The sequence below is a fragment of the Apaloderma vittatum genome, unplaced genomic scaffold (assembly GCF_000703405.1).
Source record: "Apaloderma vittatum isolate BGI_N311 unplaced genomic scaffold, ASM70340v1 scaffold1099, whole genome shotgun sequence".
Taxonomy (NCBI): domain Eukaryota; kingdom Metazoa; phylum Chordata; class Aves; order Trogoniformes; family Trogonidae; genus Apaloderma; species Apaloderma vittatum.
Window position 1 is genome coordinate 40252 of NW_009736754.1, and position 23758 is coordinate 64009.

A 23758-nucleotide genomic window follows, 5' to 3' on the forward strand; every position below is an offset into this window, starting at 1 on the left:
TTCAATGAGTGGACACCAACCATTTAGCCAATCCTTCCAGTGTTCTGGACATTCCCTTGCCTTTAGTGGTAATTTTTCGCTTTCAGAGTTTCAATGAACGCCAGTGTAATGCAGCTTGGGGACAATGTGCTCCAAGAAAGCTCCTTATTTCCTTATGGGGGAATCTACTATCAGTTCTTCAGATGAAAACTGACTGCAAAACCCAAGAGAAAATACCTTGAAGGTTAAAGAGAAAATGTGCCTGGCAGGAGAGAGGAGGAGACAGATTTTTTAAAAAGCTCAATTCCATTTTTTTCTAAAACAATTTAATTGTCAGACAAATAAAACTTTGCTTTATTGCATGTGAAGAAGAGGGATTTATGTGCCCAAAGTTCATTTACCTTTTCCAGATACTGTCTTTAGTGGAAAGCTGTGCAAACCATGCAAGCATCTTTATGCCGAGATTTCCAAAGCTGATGCAGATTTTAGAGCTTGAAATAAGTCTATCCAATGCTGGCTCACCAAGCTGGAGGGAAAACATAAGAACCATGGTCACGGGAGTGACAGGTAGAGGTTTGCTTCATGGGCTGTCAGTTCTGCATAAGGAAAGCCACCGAGAAGAGTCCTGGTGGGAACTGGCGGCACATGTCAGTCAGATCAACCAGGAGATGTGTCAAGCAGCTTTCATCACAGAGTAAAGGGAGAACAACCAATAAGAATCTCCCATTTTTACAAACCCATCTTTACAGGGAGAAGTTATCTCAGTCTCCTCTGCTGACCCACACATGCTGGAGAAACTGGGAAAAATAGAAGGAAGCACCAGGTAAAGAACTTCCTATTGACTTGACATAGGAGTTAATTTAAAAAATACTTTGTGTTTAATTAAAAAAAAGAATTTTGTCAATTTTTAAATAAACCAGATCATTTTTAAATATGTGAAATGCAGTTCTTAGTCATCAGTAACAGCATTTAGAACAACCTGTTCTCCTTCAGTCAAAATTATTGCCTCATTTAACCTAGTTTTGCAAATAGCTTCAGTTCCTGTGAAATTCCCTTTTGGGAAAGAGGCATGAATTTGCTATCTATTGGAAAAATGTCAAGTTGTTCTGGTTCAGTGACCTAAACTCATTTGGTGATAGTGCTGGGTATATAAATGGTACCATTTGCACATACTTACCCCTGTGAAATGGAAACCCGGCCTACAAAAAAAACCCCAACAAACAAAAAAACACGCCCACTCACCTAAATTAAAAAGTACAAGTGAAAAATAGCAGAGATTTTTTTCCTCTTTGTATTTTTATATATACAACCTTCACAAAACGACTTCAGGAAAAAGAGCAATGCTGTTCCTCCCACATGCTGTTTCCCCACGGTATGTGATAATGGGTTCAAAAGTTATCTGTGTCTTCAAAGCTCACAGTGGGTCAGATTTAAATTATCAAAATAGAAAAGAAACCAATTGGGGGCTGTGATGAATTCTTTTGCACTGATGAAACCATGGAGCTTTCCACAGTGGGTGGGGGATTCAGTACCAGTGGTTGCACTCAGCAGCTGGGCACTGATGGCCACCATGGCTGGTTTTGTTCACTGGGACAGAGATGTGTCCAGCCAAAGCCCGCTAAGGTCCAGGAAAGTTTTCTTGTCCTGTTCAAGGGGTATTTGCAGACGTACAAATAAGTCAGATGTATTTCAAAAAAAAAGCACCGAAAAATAAACGAGCACCCTTAAGGGTGTTTAAAAAGTCAATTAGCTCTGAAATGTGCTCAACTCCACCAGGAATCAATGGGAATTCAGTATTGCACATTGGAAAAAGAGCCCACACTGTGTTAGTTGCTAGATGCTCTATAGACGGCTGCTGAGAGTCTGTACCCCAACAGGCTTCCAGTCTAAATGCTCAAACTAGACAAATGGAGGGAAAAACTAATACAAGCATGTATAGAAAGAAACTTCCCTGAAGTGACATAAGTCTACAGGAAAGGTGGGAAAGAGTCCTACTCCCAGTTCTGCACTTGATTTGGTTGTTGAGGGTTTCTCAGTTTGTCAGTCACTCTTTAGCCATAAGACATCTTCTTAAGTACACTGGAGAATCAAAAAAACTTCACATGGTCATATACATGCATGCATATAAACAAAAGGCAAAACAGCGTAGGATGACAAGCTTTGTGTTTGTGTTTCTTTTTTCCCAAAATGTCATGCAAAGCTTTTATTAAAGAAAAGTTACTTTAGACTTGTTGACACCTGAAATACCTGCACACAGGTATCGCTCACGGCTCTGAGCAGCCTGATCTAGTAGAAGGTGTCACTGCTCATTGCAGGAGGGTTGGACCAGATGACTTTTAAAGGCCTCTTCAAACCCAAACTATTCTATGATTCTATGATTTACAGATTGATCCAATCCTGGCTGCTGGACAAGGAGACATACAGGGATCCTTGGGAGGCATAAAACTATGGCAATCACCGTATTTTTCTCACAGACAAGCAGCTGGGCCGACCTTGTGTCCTGTATTACTTTGGTTCAATACTGCTCCTCAGTCGGCTCAGATGTTGTCCTAGGAAGAAGAAACCTCTGTTTCAGACATCGGAGGCGATCAGTTAATGTGTTAGGACCCACCGTTTGGCACAGCAGCTGATCAGTCAGCCTCTGGCTAAACTTCTGAGCTGTAAGTCATCAATCAATGAGTATCCCCAAGGTCAAAATGAGTCAACTACCAAATCACAGGCCAGCTAGCTGAAGGACATTCAGAATTTCTGCTGTCTCAATGTGCTTTCAGGCTGGATGTGGCTGGCCAGGATCGGGATGACCCAGGTTAACCACTATTCCCTGCTCAGCCTGGATGGGGCAGCTCATTAGCCGCTGTGCCAATAATCAACACAATACTGCTGGACCCCGAGGAAAACATCCCCGCAGGGTGCTGGTGCTGTTTCTTTTGACCTTGCCAGCAGCCTTATGATTCGTCATTTTTCCACCTCAGAAGACTGAATCACTCACTTGATATATGCCGATATCCAGAGTGCAATTATCTGGTTCAGCCCTTGACACAGCCACTCGCAGCCTGGGAGGCCAGAGGAAAGATGTGTCAAAAGGGTCAGAGGGTTCATTTCACAGCTTTTGGAGACTGCTGAGCACAAAGAGCCTTCATGGAAGCTGGCTTGCTTGTTAGCATCTGAGAAACTCATTAAATTTTTATGAGTTCTTTTTTAAAGCTTTGGCTTCTCATAGCTTAAGGTCACTATAGCACTGCTCTATGGTAATTACACTAATCAGAAATATTTTTCTCTCTACTACATTAATTAGCAAGTGGAGAAACTTAAGAAACCAACGTAGAATCCAACAGGACTATCCAGATAATGCACAATTTTGTTTTAATTATATATTTTGTCATCAGTCCACAATTTCTAGATATGCTCTATTTCTTTTCTAAAAGTTTCTCCCAAGGTGCTTCTTATCTTACAGCTCTACAGGATTAAATGAGAAAAGGAATAAAGAGAAGTAGTCTATGAAAATTTGAAGGATTTATGTGAAGCCTTCACACTCATGAATCTATAATATCCTTTCCACATAAGGAAATACTATTTTCTGAGTGGCGAACTCAGAGGACTGTAATCCCCAAAGTCATTTGTTTCTCTCCATGGACTGAAAGGAAAGCCTTGTGGTGGCTGTCTGCAGAAGCAGGTACCAACACTGCAGGAACAGTGAGGCTGACCAAACACCAGGGCAGTCAGAAGCTGGCTACATCCCTTCACAATTCCTCTCTGCCCAGCCTCCTGCTCCACGCTGTCCTGAGTGACTCAGCCCCAGCATCAAAACACATTTTTGTTCCAAAACCAATTCGCTTGCGCACATCACCTTCTCGCGTTGCAGAGCATGTTACCAACGGTGTGAGATAGAGCCAAAGTGACGAACGCTGCTGGAAGTTGTAGCTATGTACTAGAAAGATTGAGTTCAGGGCTGTGCTATTCCTGCCCTCCAGCCAGCTCAGAGCTAATGCCATCCAAACTCCTCTTTCCTTCAATGTGCCACAAACACATTCGCTTTTGTGCATGCTGCAGCCAAATGCTCAATGTTCAATACAGCAAAGCTGTCTTAACACTCTGTAAGGAAGTCTTTCTGAAAGTCATTTGCCTCAGCCCAAACCAACTGGTGATCCATCCCCAAAACAGCCTGCAGCAAGGGTCTCTTATCTATTAAATGAATGACTCCTAGAAAGATCTCACAAGGCATCACTCTGTTAGTCAGTGCTAACGTGATCATAGTGGAAAAGGGATCAAGAAGGACTTGCTTCCAGCTCCTCCTTTTCTCAGGAAATGCGATCTTCTGGAGATATGTGTGAGGCTTTAAAAGGATGTTCAAAATCTTCGTATTCCATAGGTCAAGTGAGGTGATTCTCTCCCTCTGCTCTGCTCTTGTAAGATCTCACCTGGAGTACCGCATCCAGCTTTGGGGCCCCCAACACATGAAGGACATGGACCTGTTGGAGCGAATCCAGAGGAGGCCACAAAGATGATTAAGGGTCTGGAGAATCTCTCATATGAGGACAGGCTGAGCGAGTTGGGTTTGCTCAGCCTGGAGAAGAGAAGGCTCCCGGGAGACCCTACAGCAGCCTGCCAGTACTTAAAGGGGGCTACAGGAAAGAAGGGGAAGGAAGTAGAGTGATAGGATGAGGAGTAATGGTTTCAGATTGAGAGAGGGTAGATTTAGATCAGATATTAGGAAGAAATTCTTTTCTGTGAGGGTGGTGAGATACTAGAACAGGTTGCCCAGAGAAGCTGTAGATGCTGAAAGTGTTCAAGGCCAGGTTGGACGGGGCTTTGAGCAACCTGGTCTAGTGGGCAGGGCAGTTGGAATTAGATGACATTCAATGTCCCTTCCAACACAAACCATTCTGTGATTCCATGTTTCCTTCTCATACTCGCTCATCTCAGGATGCTGCATTGAAGAGAGTTAACAAGAAATGACCTTATTCTGAGGACAAGCCTTGGCATAGTCTCTTCTTGGACCCTCTTGAGCTTTTTCCCCCACACTGGGAAGAGTTCTCCAGCGGACATTGCCTGCTTGCAGTGTTCATCCTTGTGACCCTCACCTGAAATCTTACCTTCATCTGACTGGTGAGTCAGGTTCCCTTTTTCTCCCTCTGGTCCTTAAGCCATACTGAACTACGTCTTGTTTCTCTCTCTTTTCCTCATCCTCAAACAGACTGCTGCCAAGTTTGTTAGGTGACTTAAGAATGGCACATCGTCATTGTGTTCTTTCCTTGTGCTATTTTAGTCTTGAAAACTGTTCTACTGTGGTCTGTCAGCCATCACTGTCTATGTGTGTTCCACTGAAGTGATTGATACTGATACTTAATGTGTCAGATACAGGGGATTTTTACTGGTATCTCCTAAGGGCTGGAGCTCTTGTAACAAAAAGGTGTCAGAAGAGGTTATGAGACGATTTGCCATCTGATACAAGTCTCCGTAGAGATTCCTCAGTATCATAGAATCATAGATTCATTTAGATTGGAAAAGATCTTTAAGATCATTAAGGCCACTACTAAACTATATCCCTAACAGTCACACCTACACATCTTTTAAATGCATCCAGGGTTGATGACTCCACCACTTCCCTGGGCACCCTGTACCAGTGCTTTATACCCTTTCAATGAATAAATGTTTTCTAATATCCTATCTAAACCTCCCCTGGTGCAACTTGAGACTGTTTCCTCTATCATCCTATCACTTGTTACTTAGGAGAAAGGATTGACCCTCCCCTAGCTACAGCCTCCTTTCAGGTAGTTGTAGAGAGTGATGACGTCTTCCCTCAGCCTCCTTTTCTCCAGGTTACACAATCCCAGTTCCCTCAGCTGCTCCTCAAGAGATGTGTTCTCCGGACCCTTCACCAGCTTCATTGTCCTTTTTTCAGACACTCTCCAGCACCTCAATGTCTTTCTTGTAGTGAGGAGCCCAAAACTGGACACAGGATTTGAGGTGGGGTCTCACCAGTGCTGAGTACAGGGGGACAATCACTTTCCTGCTCCTGCTGGCCACACCATTCCTGATCCAGGCCAGGATGCCATTGGCCTTCTTGGCCACCTGGGCACACTGCTGGCTCATCTTCAGCTGGCTGTCCATCAACACCCCCAGATCCTTTTCAGCCAGACAGCTTTCCAGCCACTCTTCCCCACGTGTGGCCTGGGGGTTTTGTGACTCAAGTACACGACCCAGCATTTGGCTTTGTTGAACTCATACAATTGTCCTTTGCCCATCAATCTAGCAGGCCCAGGTTCCTCTGAAGAGCCTTCCTACCTTCAAGCAGATCAACACCTCTGCCCAGCTTGGTGTCATCTGCAAACTTACTGAGGGTGCACTAAATCCTCTCATCCAGCTCATCAATAAAGATGCTAAACAGGGCTGGCCCCAATAGCGAGCCCTGGGGAACACCGCTTCCGACCAGCTGCCAGCTGGATTTAACTCCATTCACCACCACTCCCTGGGCTTGGCCATCCAGTCAGTTTTTTACCCAGCAAAGAGTACACCTGTCTAAGCCCTGAGCTGCCAGCGTCTCTAGCAGAATGCTGTGGGAGATGGTGTCAAAGGCGTTACTGAAGTCCGGGTAGACAACATCCACAGTTCTTCCCTTATGCACTAGGCAGGTCACCGGGTTATAAAAGGAGATCAGGTTGGTCAAGCAGGACCTGCCTTTCATGAACACATGCTGGCTGGGCCTGATCCCCTGGTTGTCCTGTACGCACCATGTGATGGCACTCAAATCCAGTCCCTACATCCAAGGAGCTGCAGTGCAGCATCACTGACTCCCACAGGGAACAGCAAGAATGAGACAATGTGTTGTCTCTACCGCAAGCTGGGACTGAGGACTTATTGCAAAGGAGGAGGGTGAAAAGATTTAAATAGTGTCAGAAGGAAGCAATTAGTTCAGATCCAAAGTAAGCTTACACTTGCTCTCAGATGCCAGTTGGCACATGCATTATCTGCAATGCTCAGCACTGCAAACATTTTCCTGGAAAAGCTTTTATGTGTGGTGTTTCAACTACTTAAGTGTTCATGGATGTTCATTTCCATAATGATTCACTGAACACAAGAAGCTTTGTTTTCTTCTTACATAATATGTTCTAAATAAAAAGTAACTTGACTGGTTTCCTTCACACACACGGACACACTCTCACATGTAAACACTCTATCGCACATGTACACACATGTGCATTCATGGGTATATAAACACACACACACACACACACACACACACTCACAATTACAGAGGTTGTCTGTCCATCAAACCCACAACCATTTTCCTGGCACAGCTGAGACTTTTCTTGCTGATCCAAAAGCTATGCCTGAATGATCCCAGACCTGTGCTCTGAATGAGTATTTTGTTGAAAGGGACACCGGGTTTTAAAAGGCAACACAATGTAATGGAGATAGTTTCCCCTAAAGAAATGCGCCTTTGTTCATCTTTGCATCCCTGCCAGAAGAAAGCAAAGGAAGAAGCTTCTTTGGAAGACAAGGGGCATGAACTTATTTCCAAGACCCTTGAAAAAAATAAAGCAGCCAAAACTTGCTCCTGTTCATTCTTCGCTTGTGTTAGTGTTATGACTGACAATATTATTGCTAGGATAATAGGATAACTGAGCTTGTGAGGAATCTCAGGAGGTCTCTGGTCCAAACCCACTACTTGCAGCAGGCTCACCTATGATCACAGACCAGGTTACTCAGGGCTTTATCCAGCTGGGGCTTGAAAAATCTCTGGGGATGGAGATTGCATACCCTCGCTGGGAAGCCTGTCCCATTGCTTGACGGTCCTCCTGAGGAAAAGCTTTCTCCTTATATCTGATCTGATCCTGTTTTGCTTCAGCTATGTATCTTGTCTCTTGCTCTTCTCCCACACACCACTGCAAAAGGTCTGGGTACTGACCTGCAAGTACTGAGAGCTTGTTATCAGGTCCACCCAAAGTCTTCTCTTGCCCATGCTGTAGCAGCTCCTCTAGCCTCTCTACACATGGCAAGTGCTCCAGAACTGAGCCTCTTGGTGGCCTGCAGCTGACCTTGCTCTAGGTTATCAAGGTCTTACTGTACTGGGGGGCCCCAAACAGGGTCCAGCATCTAGATGCAGTCTGAGTGCAAAGTAGAGGGAAGTAGTCACTTGCCTCAAAACAGCCCAGACTGCTGTTAGCCAACTTTGCTGCCACGCCATATGGCTTGCTTGGGTTCGTTTCACCATTCAACAAGGTCTTCAGGTGCTTTACCACAGTTACTCCTCATCCAGTTGGTCTTCCTCTTCCAGAAAGGGCACGTGTGTCCAAGGGACTCCCCTTTGCTCTTAAAGACATCTGTGAATCATCTCAGTAGCTCTGCTCACAGGTATCCTGAATAATCATCAAATCATTAAGTCACTATTAAAAGACATCATGAAAATTACTCACAGCTTCCCTGGACCTAGGAAATGGACAGTGCCATTGGAAACCAACCACCACTGGGAGACATGGCCGGTGGTGTGAAAGGCAGGGAGGAGGCAACTGTCTCAGAGACGTGACTCCAGTCTGTGAAGGTGTAGCTGAAAATGAGATAAGAATCTGGGTTTGGCTGGCAAATAGGTCATCAGAGGTGGGCCCCCCTCTGCGTAGAAGCTCAGGAACCTTGGCCCAGAAGTGCACGTAGGCCAGTGCTTCCCTGTATGCTCGTGTTCCTGCCCTCTTCACCAGTCAGGGTTTTGGTCTCTGAGCTGACATGATCTCTGAAGGGTGCTTTAGGTTCCCAGGCAGCCATAGGCTTACTTGCATGTGCCAGTGAAAATTTGGAAATGCTTGTCTTCTTGAGATGAGAGTGTGTGGATCACCTCCAGCTCAGCTAGCAATTTTTATCAAAAGCTATGCAGGGAAAATGGAAGCTCTTGCTCATCTGTTTTGCTTCCAGGTATTTTTTTTTCCTGGGATGATTTCCAAACAATTTAATTCTAATGAATTCAGTTCTAAGCAGCTCCATGACTTGATCCTACACCATGCTTTGGAATGGCATCAGCAGCTACTTTGGCTGCTGTTTCGAGGAATGGTGACTTATTTTGTCATTCCAGCTTGGATGTGCCAAATTTCATTGATGACAGAAGTCAGGTCTCCATCAGTGGGACTATCCAATACAGCAGAGACAAGAATATCACCATTGTTATCAGTCAAGTGAACTTCTTCCAAACTCCTATGGGTGAGAACTTGCAGAGTCGAAAAGCTTATTTTTATCTTCTTCAAGCTGTTTGCACTAATGAAATAAAAAGTATCTTATTTTTATCCTTGAACCATGCCTAACAGCAGAGAAAGGAGAGAGCCCTTCATAGCCTCATTTCTTTAGGCACTGCAAATCTTAATGGCTTCAGTGAACTTTTACTGAACACAGTCCTGGAAGAAAAAAACACCATAGTCCTTCTTAGCTTCCTTGGTTAACTAAGCCCTACACTCTGCCTGCAGCTAATAGAGGCTTATCTGAAGGATCCTAGACTAGCCAACATGACCCTGTCCAATCTGATTTCTCCCTAGGGGAAGAGTAGAGTAGTTAAGTAAGTACACAAGTGTACAAGACATTCATAAGTGTCAATTCCATCCGAAAGAGATTAGAGAAGGTGGGACAAGTGCACAGGCCATACAGCTGCTTTTCTGGACTGACAACTAGAAGGCAGCTGGGATTCTTGGGGCATCTGAAATGATGCTAGAAGCTTATATTTAGGCAACTGAGTGAAGTTCTCAGCAAGGCCAAGAGGTGCGTTCCATCCAGCAAGGCCAAGAGCTCCTCCAGAAGCTGATGCCTCCTGAAGGCCAGCTAAGAAGTTCTGCAGACTTTGCTGCACAATTTGCTTACGCATGCACCAAGTGTAATAGGAGATCAGTCACCTGACTTACTGAGGCAGACATCAAATTTATGTGTATTCATCTATCTGTTGGTCTTAAAGATTTAGTGAATATTTATTGTGAGTCAAAACGATATCCCAGAAACAGCCCTGAAAATACTGATAAAAGGTCAGTGCCCTGGCACTGACATATTCCAGTGGTTTATTGTGAGGTCAAAGACTCTAAGCTCCAAAAGACCTCGTAAAAGTAACCCCTGCAGTTGAATGTCTATTGCCAGAGACATTAGTTCACTTCTTCAACTGCCAAATTTCTTTTCTACTCAGATCTGTCAGATGTCTGGGTTTGATCTGGACACCCCACTAGAAAGACACATGGCTAATAGCATGTATATCAGGGCTAGATAAATCTGGTAATCCTTCAATTCCAGTTCCGGTACTGGGACTCCTTAGTTCTCGTGAAGAGCCTGAAGACTTGTTACCACTCTTTTATTTCTTACTAGCTACAATAGCCCAGTCCACATCACTGGTGTGGGATTCAGGCTACTAAATTTTGCACTGTGTTTGTCTCTACAAAAGCCAGTAATTCCGATGGCCTTTATGGTCAAAAAACAAAACAGGTGTTGGGTGCTACTCTCCTGTCCTACCGTCGACATCTACTTTAAGGATCAGCCGATTCATACCTTGGAATCCATTGACTGTATTGAGCAATTCTTCAGTGATCAGAGAAGGAACTAGCTCCAGCTGAGACTTGTGAGAAGCTATATAAAGTCAAGTAAGTCCAATGGTCTTTGGAAGAACAGTATCCTGTGCCTAGATCTTTTGCTCCATTTAAGGCACAAATCTCCCATTCCAGTGATAGTCACCTGGTGCTAGGTGTCATGGAGATACACATGACTAAGATGATCCCTCCCCTACAATACCTCACAAAGGGCAGGCTTCACAGCACAAGGAGAATAGTGAATCACTCTGAATAAGCACTCTTAAGGGTAGATGCAGCTGTGCCCACAAAGTTGTTTTTCATGTCTATTAAGAAAAAGAAAATACTCCGCTATAGGGGGAAAGAAACCAGTCCAGTGAAAGTGTTGCTGTGTTGCTGCATTTGTACTTCAGAGCTGGGTGTGTGTCCACAGCAGTGAGGAAAACTCAGAATGAATCCTAGCTCTTTGACCCTGAAATGTGAAGGGCAGGTTGGTTTCACAGCTAACATGGACTGTCCTGACTCATAGAATCATAGAATCATAGACTGGCCTAGGCTGGAAGGGACTTAGAGATCATCTAATCCAACCTCCCTGTCATGGGCAGGGACGCCTCTCAACTAGATCAGGCTACTCAAGGCTCTGTCCAACTTGGCCTTGAACACCTCCAGGGAGGGGGCAGCCACAACATCTCTGGGGAATTTATTCCAAAGTCTTGCTCATAGTTATGGTATTGAGTAGGAACTTACCACACCTAACAAAACTAAACAAAGGATACAGGCAAGCAGCAGGTGAACTCAGGGAAACAATAAGATGATCTTGATCAGACAGATCGGGGGAGGGAAAGAGAAACAGCCTTCAAAGTATTCCTTGGAGACTGCTATCCACTCTCTGCTTCTCTGGAAGCTTTCATCAGGAGATCTTGATTGCCCTGTGGTCTGCCTGGTCCTTCATGTGGAGAAGATAAAGGGAAAGATATGAATTGCCTCCTTATTAGGAATCGGAAAGGAATACTGAGAGGGCAAATGACACCAAATCTACTGAAAACAGTAGAGCCCTTCCAGAAACTTGAAATATATGCCTAGAAAACAGACTGATGGTGACCACCTTGCACAGATCATGTGCCTCAGCTTGTGGCTCCAGAGAAACTAGAACATGAGCTCCAGGACACAGGTATTCCACTTCTTGTTGCTGACCACGAGAGTTTCGTGCCCACTAGAAGGCAACCTACATATTGGTCTTAGGTTGTCTACATGACAACCATGTGCAGAAAAGCTAGAGCTTTAGATTGAGCCTCATGTATCCAATCTCAGACAGGAAGCCCCCAACTGGTCTAAATGACACTCCTTCCAGCAGCTGCCACAAAACAGTCATCCCTGAGGACTTTGCCTGAAATAACCAAGACCCTGCCTTTTTTTCTCAAATCCTGTCCCTTGTAGCCCCTACATATGCTGTGTTCAGAGTTAACACACTTATCTACCTCCATCTTTCTTCCCTGCTTTACATTCTCTGAGAAGACCAAAAAAACAAGCCATCTTCAAAATAACTTTTTTAGTGCTCTTCTGGGGACGGTCTGAAATCTTGCTTTTACAAGGCTGACAGTAGAAATTCAAGCCTGATTTTCCTCACAGTGCTCTAGAGAAAATGAGCTGGGGCTGTCAGGACCTCAGGCATGACACGCTTCAGAAAGCTTGCATGGCAAAACAAATAGCATGGCAGTCACTTCAAAATTAACATGAGCAGTATTCCATTAATGCTGCATGTCCATCACGCTGGCTTGAAAGAGGATCCAGTGCTAGAAGGTCTGAAAACCTTGGCTTCCAACAAATATTAATTGGAAAAAAGATTTTAATTTTTGTGAAAACATACTCCTGGTAGCAACAATAACCTGCAATTTCTGGCAATATCTGCTGCATTGCAAATCCCTTTTTCATCCCAGTCTGGCCTAGAGACAGAGCAAACACAGAGGTACTTAATCCACATCTTTGTGACCCGTAGATATACCTGTCCCTTCACACGCGACAGCTCGGGAGGCTGTGCATTGCTATTGTGATGCCTCTAATGAATAAAAACACTGAACAGACTCTCCTCTCATCGGAAACTTTTGTTTCCCAGCAACTATGTAGATGGTTCTCCTCATTTTGCAGAACTCAGGGCACTGACAGCAGCGAGTGGCAGAGGCAGGCATGTTTCCAGTCATATTTGGGTCTCTTCTGCACTGGGATCTCTCGCGCTGGCTGGCATGCCATGTGGAAGGCTATGTGAAGACTCTTCACCAGTAATCCTCTTTAGTAGAGATGACAGGGCTAACTAACTAGACAGAATCTCCAATCTCCCTTCTCCCTCCTCCCTCAGTTATCTCACTGAGGCACACGAATCCAAATGAGAGAAAAGTTAAAAAAGAAAGATATTTAATTTGTTAATCTAAATGTGCATTCCCTATCAGCCAAGTTGAATGTGATTGAGCTGTTAGGACAGGAGGCCTCCAAAACCAGGACATGCACCAAGACATTCTCCAGCCTTGTGTAGTTTAAGAACTAGAGAGAGATCAATTTAAATCTGGAGATTTAAATCCAGCTGGTGCTGGCAAGTCCTCTAAAACATGTGAAGAAAATTCAGAATAAGCATGCTAAAGTGGAAAGAGAAAATTACTCCAGCACTGGTGAGATACAGGTGGTGGAGAATATATTACTCATTTTTTTTCTTTCTGCTGCCAAAAAGCCCAATGGAGGGAAAAAGTTGAGAGGCATCCCTGCCCATGACAGGGAGGTTGGATTACATGATCTCGAAGGTCCGTTCCAGCCTAGGCCATTCTATTAAAAAAAAAAGAAAGTAATTCTTCTCTATAGAAAAGGAGGGGAAAGGGACAGGGATCCAGTGCAACACCATGAGCTGAGAAGGGAAGATAATTCATCTTCCATTTAAATACTCTCTTAATCAGATTTTATCATGAGGTTGTTCTTTTTGTTGGCTTATTATCAAACAGGTAGTCCTTCCCTGATCTTAGATACAATAACACTCTCAAGATGGGTGTCCTCTTCCTTTCCAGAGTAAAGAAAATGATGTCTGATTTTATTGAAACCAACCCAGAGAAGTGTTTATTATTGAAAATATACAGTATTTCTGAACATCACATAAAAAGCCTAGTAGATACATCTGCTCTAGTTCAAAATGCTCAATAATCTTTGTGCAGCATGTAGCACTATCCTCAAAATGCAAACAACCTCTCCTCATTATTTTTACAGTGCTTCCCTTTTATATTTTCAAACCCGTTATTCTTCCCCACCCCAATCCTCCTGGCTGAAAAACACCCAACGGCTTTCCAAAGGCTACTTACATTGTGTCAAAAGCGTGGGGCTAAGAGGAGTAAAGATATTTTATAGAGCTATTTAGACATATTGCTGTTCTTTTCAAAATGTTGTGTACGAACAGGGCATGATTCTTGCAAGGCAAAGTGCCTCTGTTAACAGTCCAGTGATGCCCTGGACAACTCCCAGTCTCTCAAAGGGAGAAATGGGGAAGGTAGATAAATCCTGATTTTTTGCACCACCCTCCAGATGCTCTTTTTCTTGCTGCCACATGTTCTCAAATGACAGTTCTGCAGATAAGAAATTTTTACAAATAAACAAGAAAGAGACGGGCTATATATACACCGAACTGTCGAAATTGTTGGGAATCAATGCACAGGACAAGATGGGCAGTATGTTAGAAACAGTCTTTGTTCACCACAATATGGAAGGGAAAAACCACCAAAAAAAAAAAAGGGAGAAAAAAAATTGATTGTTCCTGCCAGTGTGCTCTTTTAGACTTTGTATCGTGAACTTCCACAAAGTGCAGTCGCTGCTGAATCTCTTCTGTGAATCTATTTTGCCACCACCTACACCAAGAGGCTTTTGCCTGGTTGCCTTAAAGCAGCATCATGAATATGGGAGATGAGAGTCCACAAGAAGATGATGGGCACCTCATCGCAAAAGACAGCAGTGCAGAATAAAGTAAGAAAGTTTGAAGAAAGGGGCTTGGGGCGAGTGAAGAAAGAAGAACCCTGAAGGCCACCAGGTTGTGTGTGTATGTGCAGGGCGTATCACACGGCTGCAGTCTGTTTGATGCTGTGGAAGCTGATTCGTGTCGGAGACGTGGGGATAGACATGGCACGTGCCACACGCACTCGGAGGGAGTGATGGTCTTGCCAGCGGTGCCATCGTTTCCTGGCAGCAGAACGGACCTGGTGAAAAAAAACAAAAAGGAAAGGACATGAACACTTAGAATACTCAGGTGTTCTCTGAAAAGGGACATTAGGCAGCTCTGAGACAAATGGTCATACATGTTAAGCCACTGAAAAGTGCAGGGCTTGATTCAACTGCCTGAACGTGGGCATTTAGTTTGCTTGATATTCTTCTGGGTACTGTATTTTGGAAAAAAAGCATGTTTTTTCACCCATGTCATGCCTTATATCCGGTATCTTAAATACACCAGAGCATTTCAAACAGCCATAAATGCCTAAGCTTATGCAATTGAATCAAGTCTTCAAGATGGATGTGCCTGATAGAGGTCTTAGAGAGACCTATCACAGGGGCTGTGGTTGCCCCTGCTTCCCTTGGCGGGAATTACAGGCGAATTACAGATCATCTAACCAAATACTGGTGTTTGCAACACAGACACATGTGAACTAACACCTGAGCTCTTTGTATAAGCAGTGGAGACCTACTCAAGAGAAGGTCATCCTTAAGCGGATGCTTACAAATAGGCCAGATGAATCCTGAACTTCTAGTGCCTGTATATATTTTTTTGTGTGTGTGTATGGGTCAAAGAGCCCAGGAGCTCCAGCTCAAGTATACAAGTATACAAGCGAAGGAAAAACAGGTGATAGGAACCCTGGCCTCAAACAAAATAGAAGGGAAAGCTTAAGATACTCCTAACACAGACTGTAACCAATTCCTGCCAGATCACTGGCAGAGAAGGCAGAAGTGATCTGGAACAAAACATTTAGACCAATTTCTGGATATTCTTGTTGTTGTTCTCTGCTTACTGTAGAAACAAGAGCAATTCAGAGAGTCACAAAATCATAGAATCACAGAATTACAGAACCATTAAGGTTGGAAAAGACCTCTAAGAACATCTAATCTGTCAACCCAACACTATCATTCAGACCTCTAACCTAAGCAGCTAGGCAAGCCTACAAAATCAGGTGAAATGAATCTGGGCCCTGTTTCTTGGACAATCACTGGGTAATTGTACTCATGCCACTTGGAAAGGATGATGATGTTCTGCTGATAATCTCTCAATTTTGTAAAAAGAGCATTTTTACATAGAATCTATATATATCAGGCCTGGGCCTCCTTTGCCAAAGCCACATTTGTTTCGAAGGTGGGGTTATTAATAATGTAATGTAAACATTACACCTCAGCTACTGACCCATAGTTCTCTTCCTCACCAAGAAGAGAACCAGTCAGCATGGTCAAAGGGTATAACTCATCTCCTCCTAAGGCAGATGTCCAAAGTAGGCCAGATACTTTGCTCAGATGAAAAATACCTATTTCCTTTCATTAGCCTAATGAGCCTAGACAACTAGTTCTGCTTTAGATGTCTGGATTGTGAAATTAGCTAAATTTAGACAATATTGGTATCTCACCTTCAATGTTTTTCAATCTTTAATGTACGTATCTTCACTGTGTCCCTCAAAAGCAAAGGAGTGCTCTTATCCCCATTTTACCACTGGCAGAGTATTAATAGTAGTGATGTTGTAGGGTAGACCTCAACATGGATCAGCTACCATGGCAACTGTACAAGGCCTGGGATGAGCTTGTACAGCCTGTATGAAACCCATGCTGGCATAACTTCTCAGCTATCCGCACCTGAGGTAGATCGAGGGCATTCTGGGATTGCAGGGAAGATGGTGTTTCAACAAACTGTCCAAAAGTGCACAGCCACTGCTTTTCTTCATTTCTTTTAAAACTTGGGGCCTGTCTTCAGGTGCAATGGGAAGCCTACTGAAAACATGAGAAACACATCCTTCCCATCCCCACCTCAGACCAGCTCCAACACGCTGTCTAACAGGTGCTCAGATAAGCTGATGAGCTCTAATAGCAGACATATTTCCCACCAAAACCACACGCTGTCAGTATTAGGTCTCCTAGATGAACAGAAATGACGGCCTGATAGTTAAAACATCCAACAGTTCACATGAAGGGAATGGGAAGGAGACATCTACACCCCTCCTCTGAGGATTTCAATCCCCTGATTTCTTGGTGGGCCTTCAGGGACTTAGACAGACCCATAGCTTGTAGCATTACTACTTAGAAACTCTGCAGTGCTGTGATCTGGCACTTAAGAATCCCTTCTCATCACCAGCTTTGTCCATTAATACACTCCATTTCAGGTTTGTGAGTATTAACTTGGAAAATAGTTTTGCAGTTCCTTCTTTGGTCCCTTTTCAGGGGAATCCTGAAACTGAAAAATCTGGTTTTTCTATCAGAGACCTTCTAGAAGGTACAGATTGAGCCAAATAGACCTGAAGATCTCTTCCTTTAGTTGTTTTCTCAACTGTGTGTCATCTGTGTGCAGATGTCTGTAGCAGAGTGAGAAGAGTGCCACACTGGGCTTCTTTCTTTTGATTTTGAACAGTGATTTGTTTCAATATAAAATAGAGTTTGCACTCAGTATGTGGGGCAGACTCTAGAAAAATAAAGGCTGTGAGGGGATGGGACTGCTTGCATAAAGAAGGGGAAGAGTGAACATCTAAGTGAAAGAAGGACTGAAGTTAGAAGACAGCACTGCCAGGAGGAGCATGATCATCATGAATGAATTTGCAATGAGAACAAGAATAATGTGGTTAAACAGTAGTGCAGGGGATTTCTAGAAGGGCATCTCATTACAAAGTAGTAAGGTATAACATGTTTCCAGTAGTTTCAAGATGGGGTTTGGTCAGTTTACAAAATGAGTTGAGATAGTTACATGAGATAGCCAGAGTCAGGATGGGCTGGCTCAGTCAGTAGAAGCCAACCTAGAGTGTTGATGTTCTCTGTATCATCAAACTGACTTCTCTGGCTCATGGAACCCTTCTGTTAAAACGTGAGAAACAATGGAAAGAAGATGCATCATAGTGTTGCACATTTCTGGATGCCCAATCTTTGCAAATCTATTGTGGTTCTACCTGGAGTAGCCAAGAGATACTTGTTTCTGATTCTGGATTTAAGGGTGCATATACACACACACCCAACTGCAAATACATGTGCTGGAGTATGTGCAAGGCGGGGATGTATCTCATCTGAAAGCCTGATGCCTAGTCTCGGCCAATTATTTATGCTATCAATATGGACAAGGGAGAAAGAGAGATGATCCCCATAAGGAGGTGACTTAGATTATGTGGAATTAATAAATCCTTGCACCACCTTGCTCCTTCGAGTACAAAACCAGCTTAGTTACAATGTTGGGCACCTAAGGCAAATGGTGTAAGTAACATGTAAAGTGTCAGATGGGTAACCATTGGCATGAGAAATTGTCCCATGAAGAACATGGGACTTGATCTGCAGAGAGTTGTTGCCTCTTGAATGATCTTTCCCCTCTAGATTGTTAGAAAAAGTTTTTCCCTTTTTTGCTAGAGTGAAATTCATCCTTGTAAAGGGAGCCTGTGAGCCACTTAAGTCCTTCAAAGAGGTGAATTTTTTCATCTTTGGCGCACAAGCAGAGAGTAAATCTCTGTGCACAGCACAGTCCTGCTAAAGACGTTAATAGCAGAGCCGCAGTCCTGTGAGTCGATGTATCTCGGGGACTCCTGCAGCAGCATTTCTCTGGGTCATCAGAAAGGGGAATAACCTGCTGGGCCTTTTTGTGTTTCTGAGCAATTTGTGTGAGCAGGTACTTATTCAGCCAGTGAAGCCAGATTTATCATTTGTGCTGCAAACCAACCAAGTTTAAAAGAGTCACCTGGAGATAAAGACATGAGTCTAAACAAGCAGTTTTCTGATATGGTTTGCCTAAAAGCTTTGAGAAAGGATAAAATGTAGTAACAAAAATGCCGTCTTCTAAAGCTGGAGCCATTCCTAATGGACTGGGCACGTGGAAAAAGACTCTGCACTTCCAGGGCATTTCTTAATGATAATAATTCACTGCAGTTAGGATGTGACCAGACCACAAACAGAAAACTTAAAGCTCAAAGTAATCTCTTACAACTGAACTCTGAAACAAAAGCTAGCCAGATGTGATTGCTATAATAACATGTTAAAAAAAAAGACACACATAAAAGCTATTACACAGCAAAATAATAATAAAAAAAGATAAAGCAAAATAGCAACCCCAAACTTGGTTATTAATCTCCATAATAGCAACTACATCTATCCATTAAGCATTTGTAGAGTCGGCACCATGTGCTAGAGTCAAAATTAGTAAATCTATGACCAGCACTCTCCTGTAATAGCCCAAAGATGTGCACACTTAAAGCTTAACAAGCAGCCTCAGGAATACAAATTATCAGCTTCACCTCTACATAACTTTAGTTGCTTGAGATGACAAATTTCATCCGTGCTGAAAGCTTAGTTATTTGTGTTGACCCTTGGTCTGTCTTTTTCTTGGAAACAGTTACTCTCTCAGAATACCTCTTTTCATTTCTTTGCATACTGTGAATAATCACATCTGTTTCTGAGCATGTTGTCAAATCACATTTACCAAGATATTTATGCCTACAGAGTGTGGGCACTGCTCTCAGCAGGATTGCTTTAGAACAGTCAAGAGAAAGAATTCAGGTGATGGGATGAAGTCAGTGGGTGACAGTTTTTCTTTCCTGATCAGATCATCTCATTGAGGACTTCTCAAATTTTCAGATCACATCTGAAAATCAGTAAAATCCACATCTGATTAAAGAAAATTGCTAAAACCCTCTCCTCCTCAGAAGAACAAAAAGAATGAAAGAGATGGAGAGAAGGATGAAAATGTGCAGAGAGGGTTTGCTTTTGATAAAATAAGCATCAACTTTGTGCTGTTATTACTTATGCTAGACACTGGCTGCTGGCTGACTTCTTGGAGCCATCAGGTAGAAATGAGCTGAAGAAAGAGCCTTTAGGGACATTAAAAATCAGGTTTCGTAAGAAATTTCATGTTTTATTAGCAGAGAAAAAGGAAGCTTGATCCATTTATACAGTGCTCAGAAGAAAGGGGCCCATTCACCTGGGGCTTCTTGATGTAACACTAAATATAACAGTAGTAATGTAGGTAAAAAGGAAGGCTTTGATAAGGAGAATAGAACATCTCTCACATGAAAAAGTAATGTGAGGGACAGATACAACATGTACTCTCTGACTATAGAATAATCATGATGTTCAGTAATCTGTGACTACGTAACCTTAATAAAGTTCTTGCTTTGCTCATATGCAACTTTTTATTCCCAGAAAACCTGATCTAACGACAAATGAAATAAATGGAAAAGATTTATATACATCTCCATGGGCTTTGAAACGGACCATTTTTTACTCTGTGAAAACAGATTTCAGTAATGAATTCATCAAGTTTCACCTACACTCAAGCACCTTCATGATATGATTCAGATTCTTCTGCTGCAGCTGGAGGTAATAACTTTGGAGAAGTTATTATAGCTGGAGAATAACTTTGGACTTTAAGCATCTTTGGTTACAAATGTTAGTTGAAATTGTGGAAAAGCTGATGAAGACTTATTCAATCTTACTGTAAGGTACAGATGAGCATGAGGACTTTCAAGCAATGTTCAGATCAGCAAAAGGTATCTGTATATGCAGATGTTAAATTTCAAGACACTGGTCTCACTGCGTCTGATTCTGCAGCATAATCCACTTCCATGAAGTTTCTGAAGCCCTGGCCTTTCTCTGTATCCAGCAGAGACATAGGAAAGGTCATGAGGTATTTGCAGAATTGATCAAAAAGAGATAACTAGAACAGGTCAGTCGAAAATCACCCTCATTTGGGTGAATCACTGCCTAAAAATGAAGTTGAGGTTGATCAGCTCAACTGCATATGTGTATCTATTAGATGTCTAATGTTAGGGGATAAATCTCATTCACTACACAACAGAAAATAACCTAAGGTGATGTCCTATATGACACCTTGGAAGTTTTCCAAAGAGTTAAGGTGCCCCTCAAGGGAGAAGAGACAGTAAATGCTGGATTTAGTAGTCTATGCTGTGAAGAAGCCTATGGATCAAGCCTCTCCAGATCCTTGGAAGTATTAAGTGCAGTCCTAAATGGAAGCAAAGAAACAGAAGAGCCAAAGCACAGAGATCATTGGACTGGCAGACCTGGGATCTGCAGATGAGGAATGCTAACTCTCAGGGAGGTAGGAGTGAGTCTTTATCTCTTTTTGCAAATTAAGTACTGAGCAACTATATGTATGTCCTATAGCCACCTCTCACCCTATTGGTGTGGATTTACAAGGCTCCCAGTGGAGCCAGCCTCTCAGGTCAAAGACGATCACGTTACCATCAGGCAAAAAAAAAGAACCAAACATCTCTGCAAAGATGCCATTATCAGTGTTTAATCCTCCTAAGGCAGGGAAGGGATGTAGTCAAAACAATCTGCACGGCTCAAAGGAAATAAAAACAAAGCTCAGGTGGAACATTTTTTTTTCACCAAATAGCCTACATCACATCACTATTTTATACAACATTATGAAGTTTCTTTTTCTCCCTGAAAAAAATTAACCTGCTTAACTGGTCTGCAACTCATTTTTTTTTGCCGGAGTCTTTGGCAGCAACTTCGTACAACCTGGTAACAGGTGGATAAAGGTTTTGCAGCACCTTCCAGACTGAGATTTCTATGACCGCAACAGTTCAATTTTGTTATCGTACATAACTTGCAAGAAGCTAGAGGTGGGGTGGGGAAGGACCGTCAAACTAGTTGCTGTCTTTCACCATGCCTGGACTTCTCATTTTTCTTTCTCTGGCAGGACCCAGTCTGAAGGAACCTACTGGAGTTACAGCAATGAAGGTGACTTTCTGCCGGAACAGACCTGGGAAAGGGAGATGGCTAGAGAGAGGAGACCACAGCCCTGCAATGAACTGCTGCCTGGTTGTCCCAAAGGGAAGGGTTGACCCCTTCAGTTGATTCTATACTGACCAGACACCCTCAGGGACATCTGGGAGTATTCACGCTCACACTGTTGGGCACCTTTGCTCAGAAAGTAATCACTGTGGGAGATGGAAATAAACTTTAACTCTCTAGCACACCCCCATATTCATATTTATTCAGTGATTTGGAGGAATGCTTAATGCATGTCCTTTGGGTTCAGAATCATTAATGTGAAGGCTGCTTAGATTGACGGGCAGGTGGATGACTAACCATTTAGGTGGTGATTCATAGCTGGCACTTATAATGAATAACCTCCCAAGATGATCAGATCAAAGTAAGCCACTCTGAGCTTAATAGATTTTGAGAGACAGATGGTGCCTGGGTAAAGGTTCAACACACAAAAAATTAGACATATTTATCCTTGCCTTGCACCTTGTTGTGAGAATAATCTACAGCGCTGTCTAACGAAGTAACCTGTTCTATTCCTCTCTGGTTATAGTTTCTCTCTAGGTCAGCTAATTGCTTTCCACTTCACATGTTAATTCATAGCAGACTATCGATATTCACCAGGTAATACCAGAATCTGAGGCCTGCTTGAGCTAAGAATTCATGCTTTGCAGAATATATAGGCCTTGCTAGTTGTGCAATCCTCCAGGATACAGTTAGAAATGACGGACAGTCACCCTATTATGGACACAGGGTTAATGAGTTATAGAATAATTAAGGTTGGAAGGGACCTCAAAAGACCTCTGGTCCAACAGCATGATCAAAGCAAGATCAGCACATAAATTTTATCCAGTTTTTAAGTTATGTTAGGGCTTTATCCGGTCATTTTGAATGCATCCAAGGACAGAGACCTCAAAACACCTCTAGGTCTCTCTTCTAGTGCTTAAGCATCCTCATTGTGATTTTTTTTCACCATGGTATATCAGGATTTCCCTTGCTTCTTTCAGTTTGATAATGGAGACTGCTCTTCTCTGTCTGGCCCTGAAGGTGAACTAGAGAGCTAGAATATGATCCTTGGGACAACAGTATGAGTATGAGTAAAAGTATAAGTGAGGTGTGAACCTAGAGATCAACAAAGAGTGATTATAGTGCTAGTGATGGACTGCTGCCTTCTGCTGTCTTCCACTGATGCTCTCCTGCAAAAAGCCAAAGCTGACAACAGTCTTCACTGGCCTGATAACAGTTGAGCCTCTTTCAGTATTGGACCTATAATGAATATTTTTCCTGGATTTCCTATCATGCAAACAAGTATAAGCCTACTCTACCTATGCCTAAAGACTATAACTTTCACTGAGCCTTTTTTCAGTTTCAGGTCTGGCTGGGACGTGGAGAGATAGCGATGCTTTTATCCAACATTCATTTCTCAAGATCATTGTCAGAAAAATCAGAGGTACCATGTGAGATGAATCCCACATCAGATACCTTTTTAAAAGACAAGCTTTAATTAAACACATGCCATCAAGCTCAGTTACTGGACTGAACTCATCAGCTTGTACTACAGAGGCTGAAGAGACCCTGAGGTGCTTTCCATGGATCTACACTCTCATCCAAACTCACAGAAGGATGAGATACCATGAAAGCCTATCCCTGATTATACGTTATTATCTTGTTAAAAGAAAACTGACCTAGGTAGAATAAGTATCATCAACTCAAAAAAAAAAAGCTATAAGGATTATTTTCTTCTTTTCAGCAGAGTTTCAAGCCATTGCATCTATCCTTGTTCCAAAAGACTCGATTCCAAACTTTTTTTTTTAAATCTACTATTACATCAAATTGAATTCAGTCTTGAGATCTGTGAGCTGACAGAAAAAAAATTCAGGAGCATCTTGATTTTTGCAGTGATTAAAAAATAAGTTCACAACCTACAGTCATTCTTTTTAAGTGGCATTTAACGTAAATGCATATGTATTTTTCATTATGCTGTTTTTCACGACATCTTAAATTCTCAGAAACCTCTCATCTTCAATTTTCTTGAAAGTCCAGAGATGCTCTTTCCCACTCAGATTAAATGAGATTTTTGCCCTCTAGTGTCAGTAGATTTTCTTTGTCCAAAACCACAAATTTCTTTCATAAAGTCTCTAGACAAATTAACAAGTCAAGTGCCAATGGCCTCTCATGCCCATCCATGGCAGACACAGATTGTTCAAAGCTGCTTCAAAATTTCTCAGAAGCAATAAAACATAAAAAATTAAATCTGTCAACTTTGTATCTAAACTGCTTCTTCT

General features: G+C 42.7%; 1 protein-coding gene across 1 annotated transcript in view; it reads right to left on the reverse strand.

The window, feature by feature from the left end:
* Positions 1 to 14280: 14280 nt before the first annotated feature.
* CRHR2 (corticotropin releasing hormone receptor 2) overlaps positions 14281 to 23758 on the reverse strand; it is a 103393-nt gene continuing 93915 nt past the window's right edge. The window contains exon 12 of the mRNA XM_009877089.1: positions 14281 to 14722. Within this exon, the coding sequence (XP_009875391.1) occupies positions 14582 to 14722 (141 nt within the window). The 3' untranslated portion in view covers positions 14281 to 14581. The remainder of the gene's footprint in view (positions 14723 to 23758) is intronic.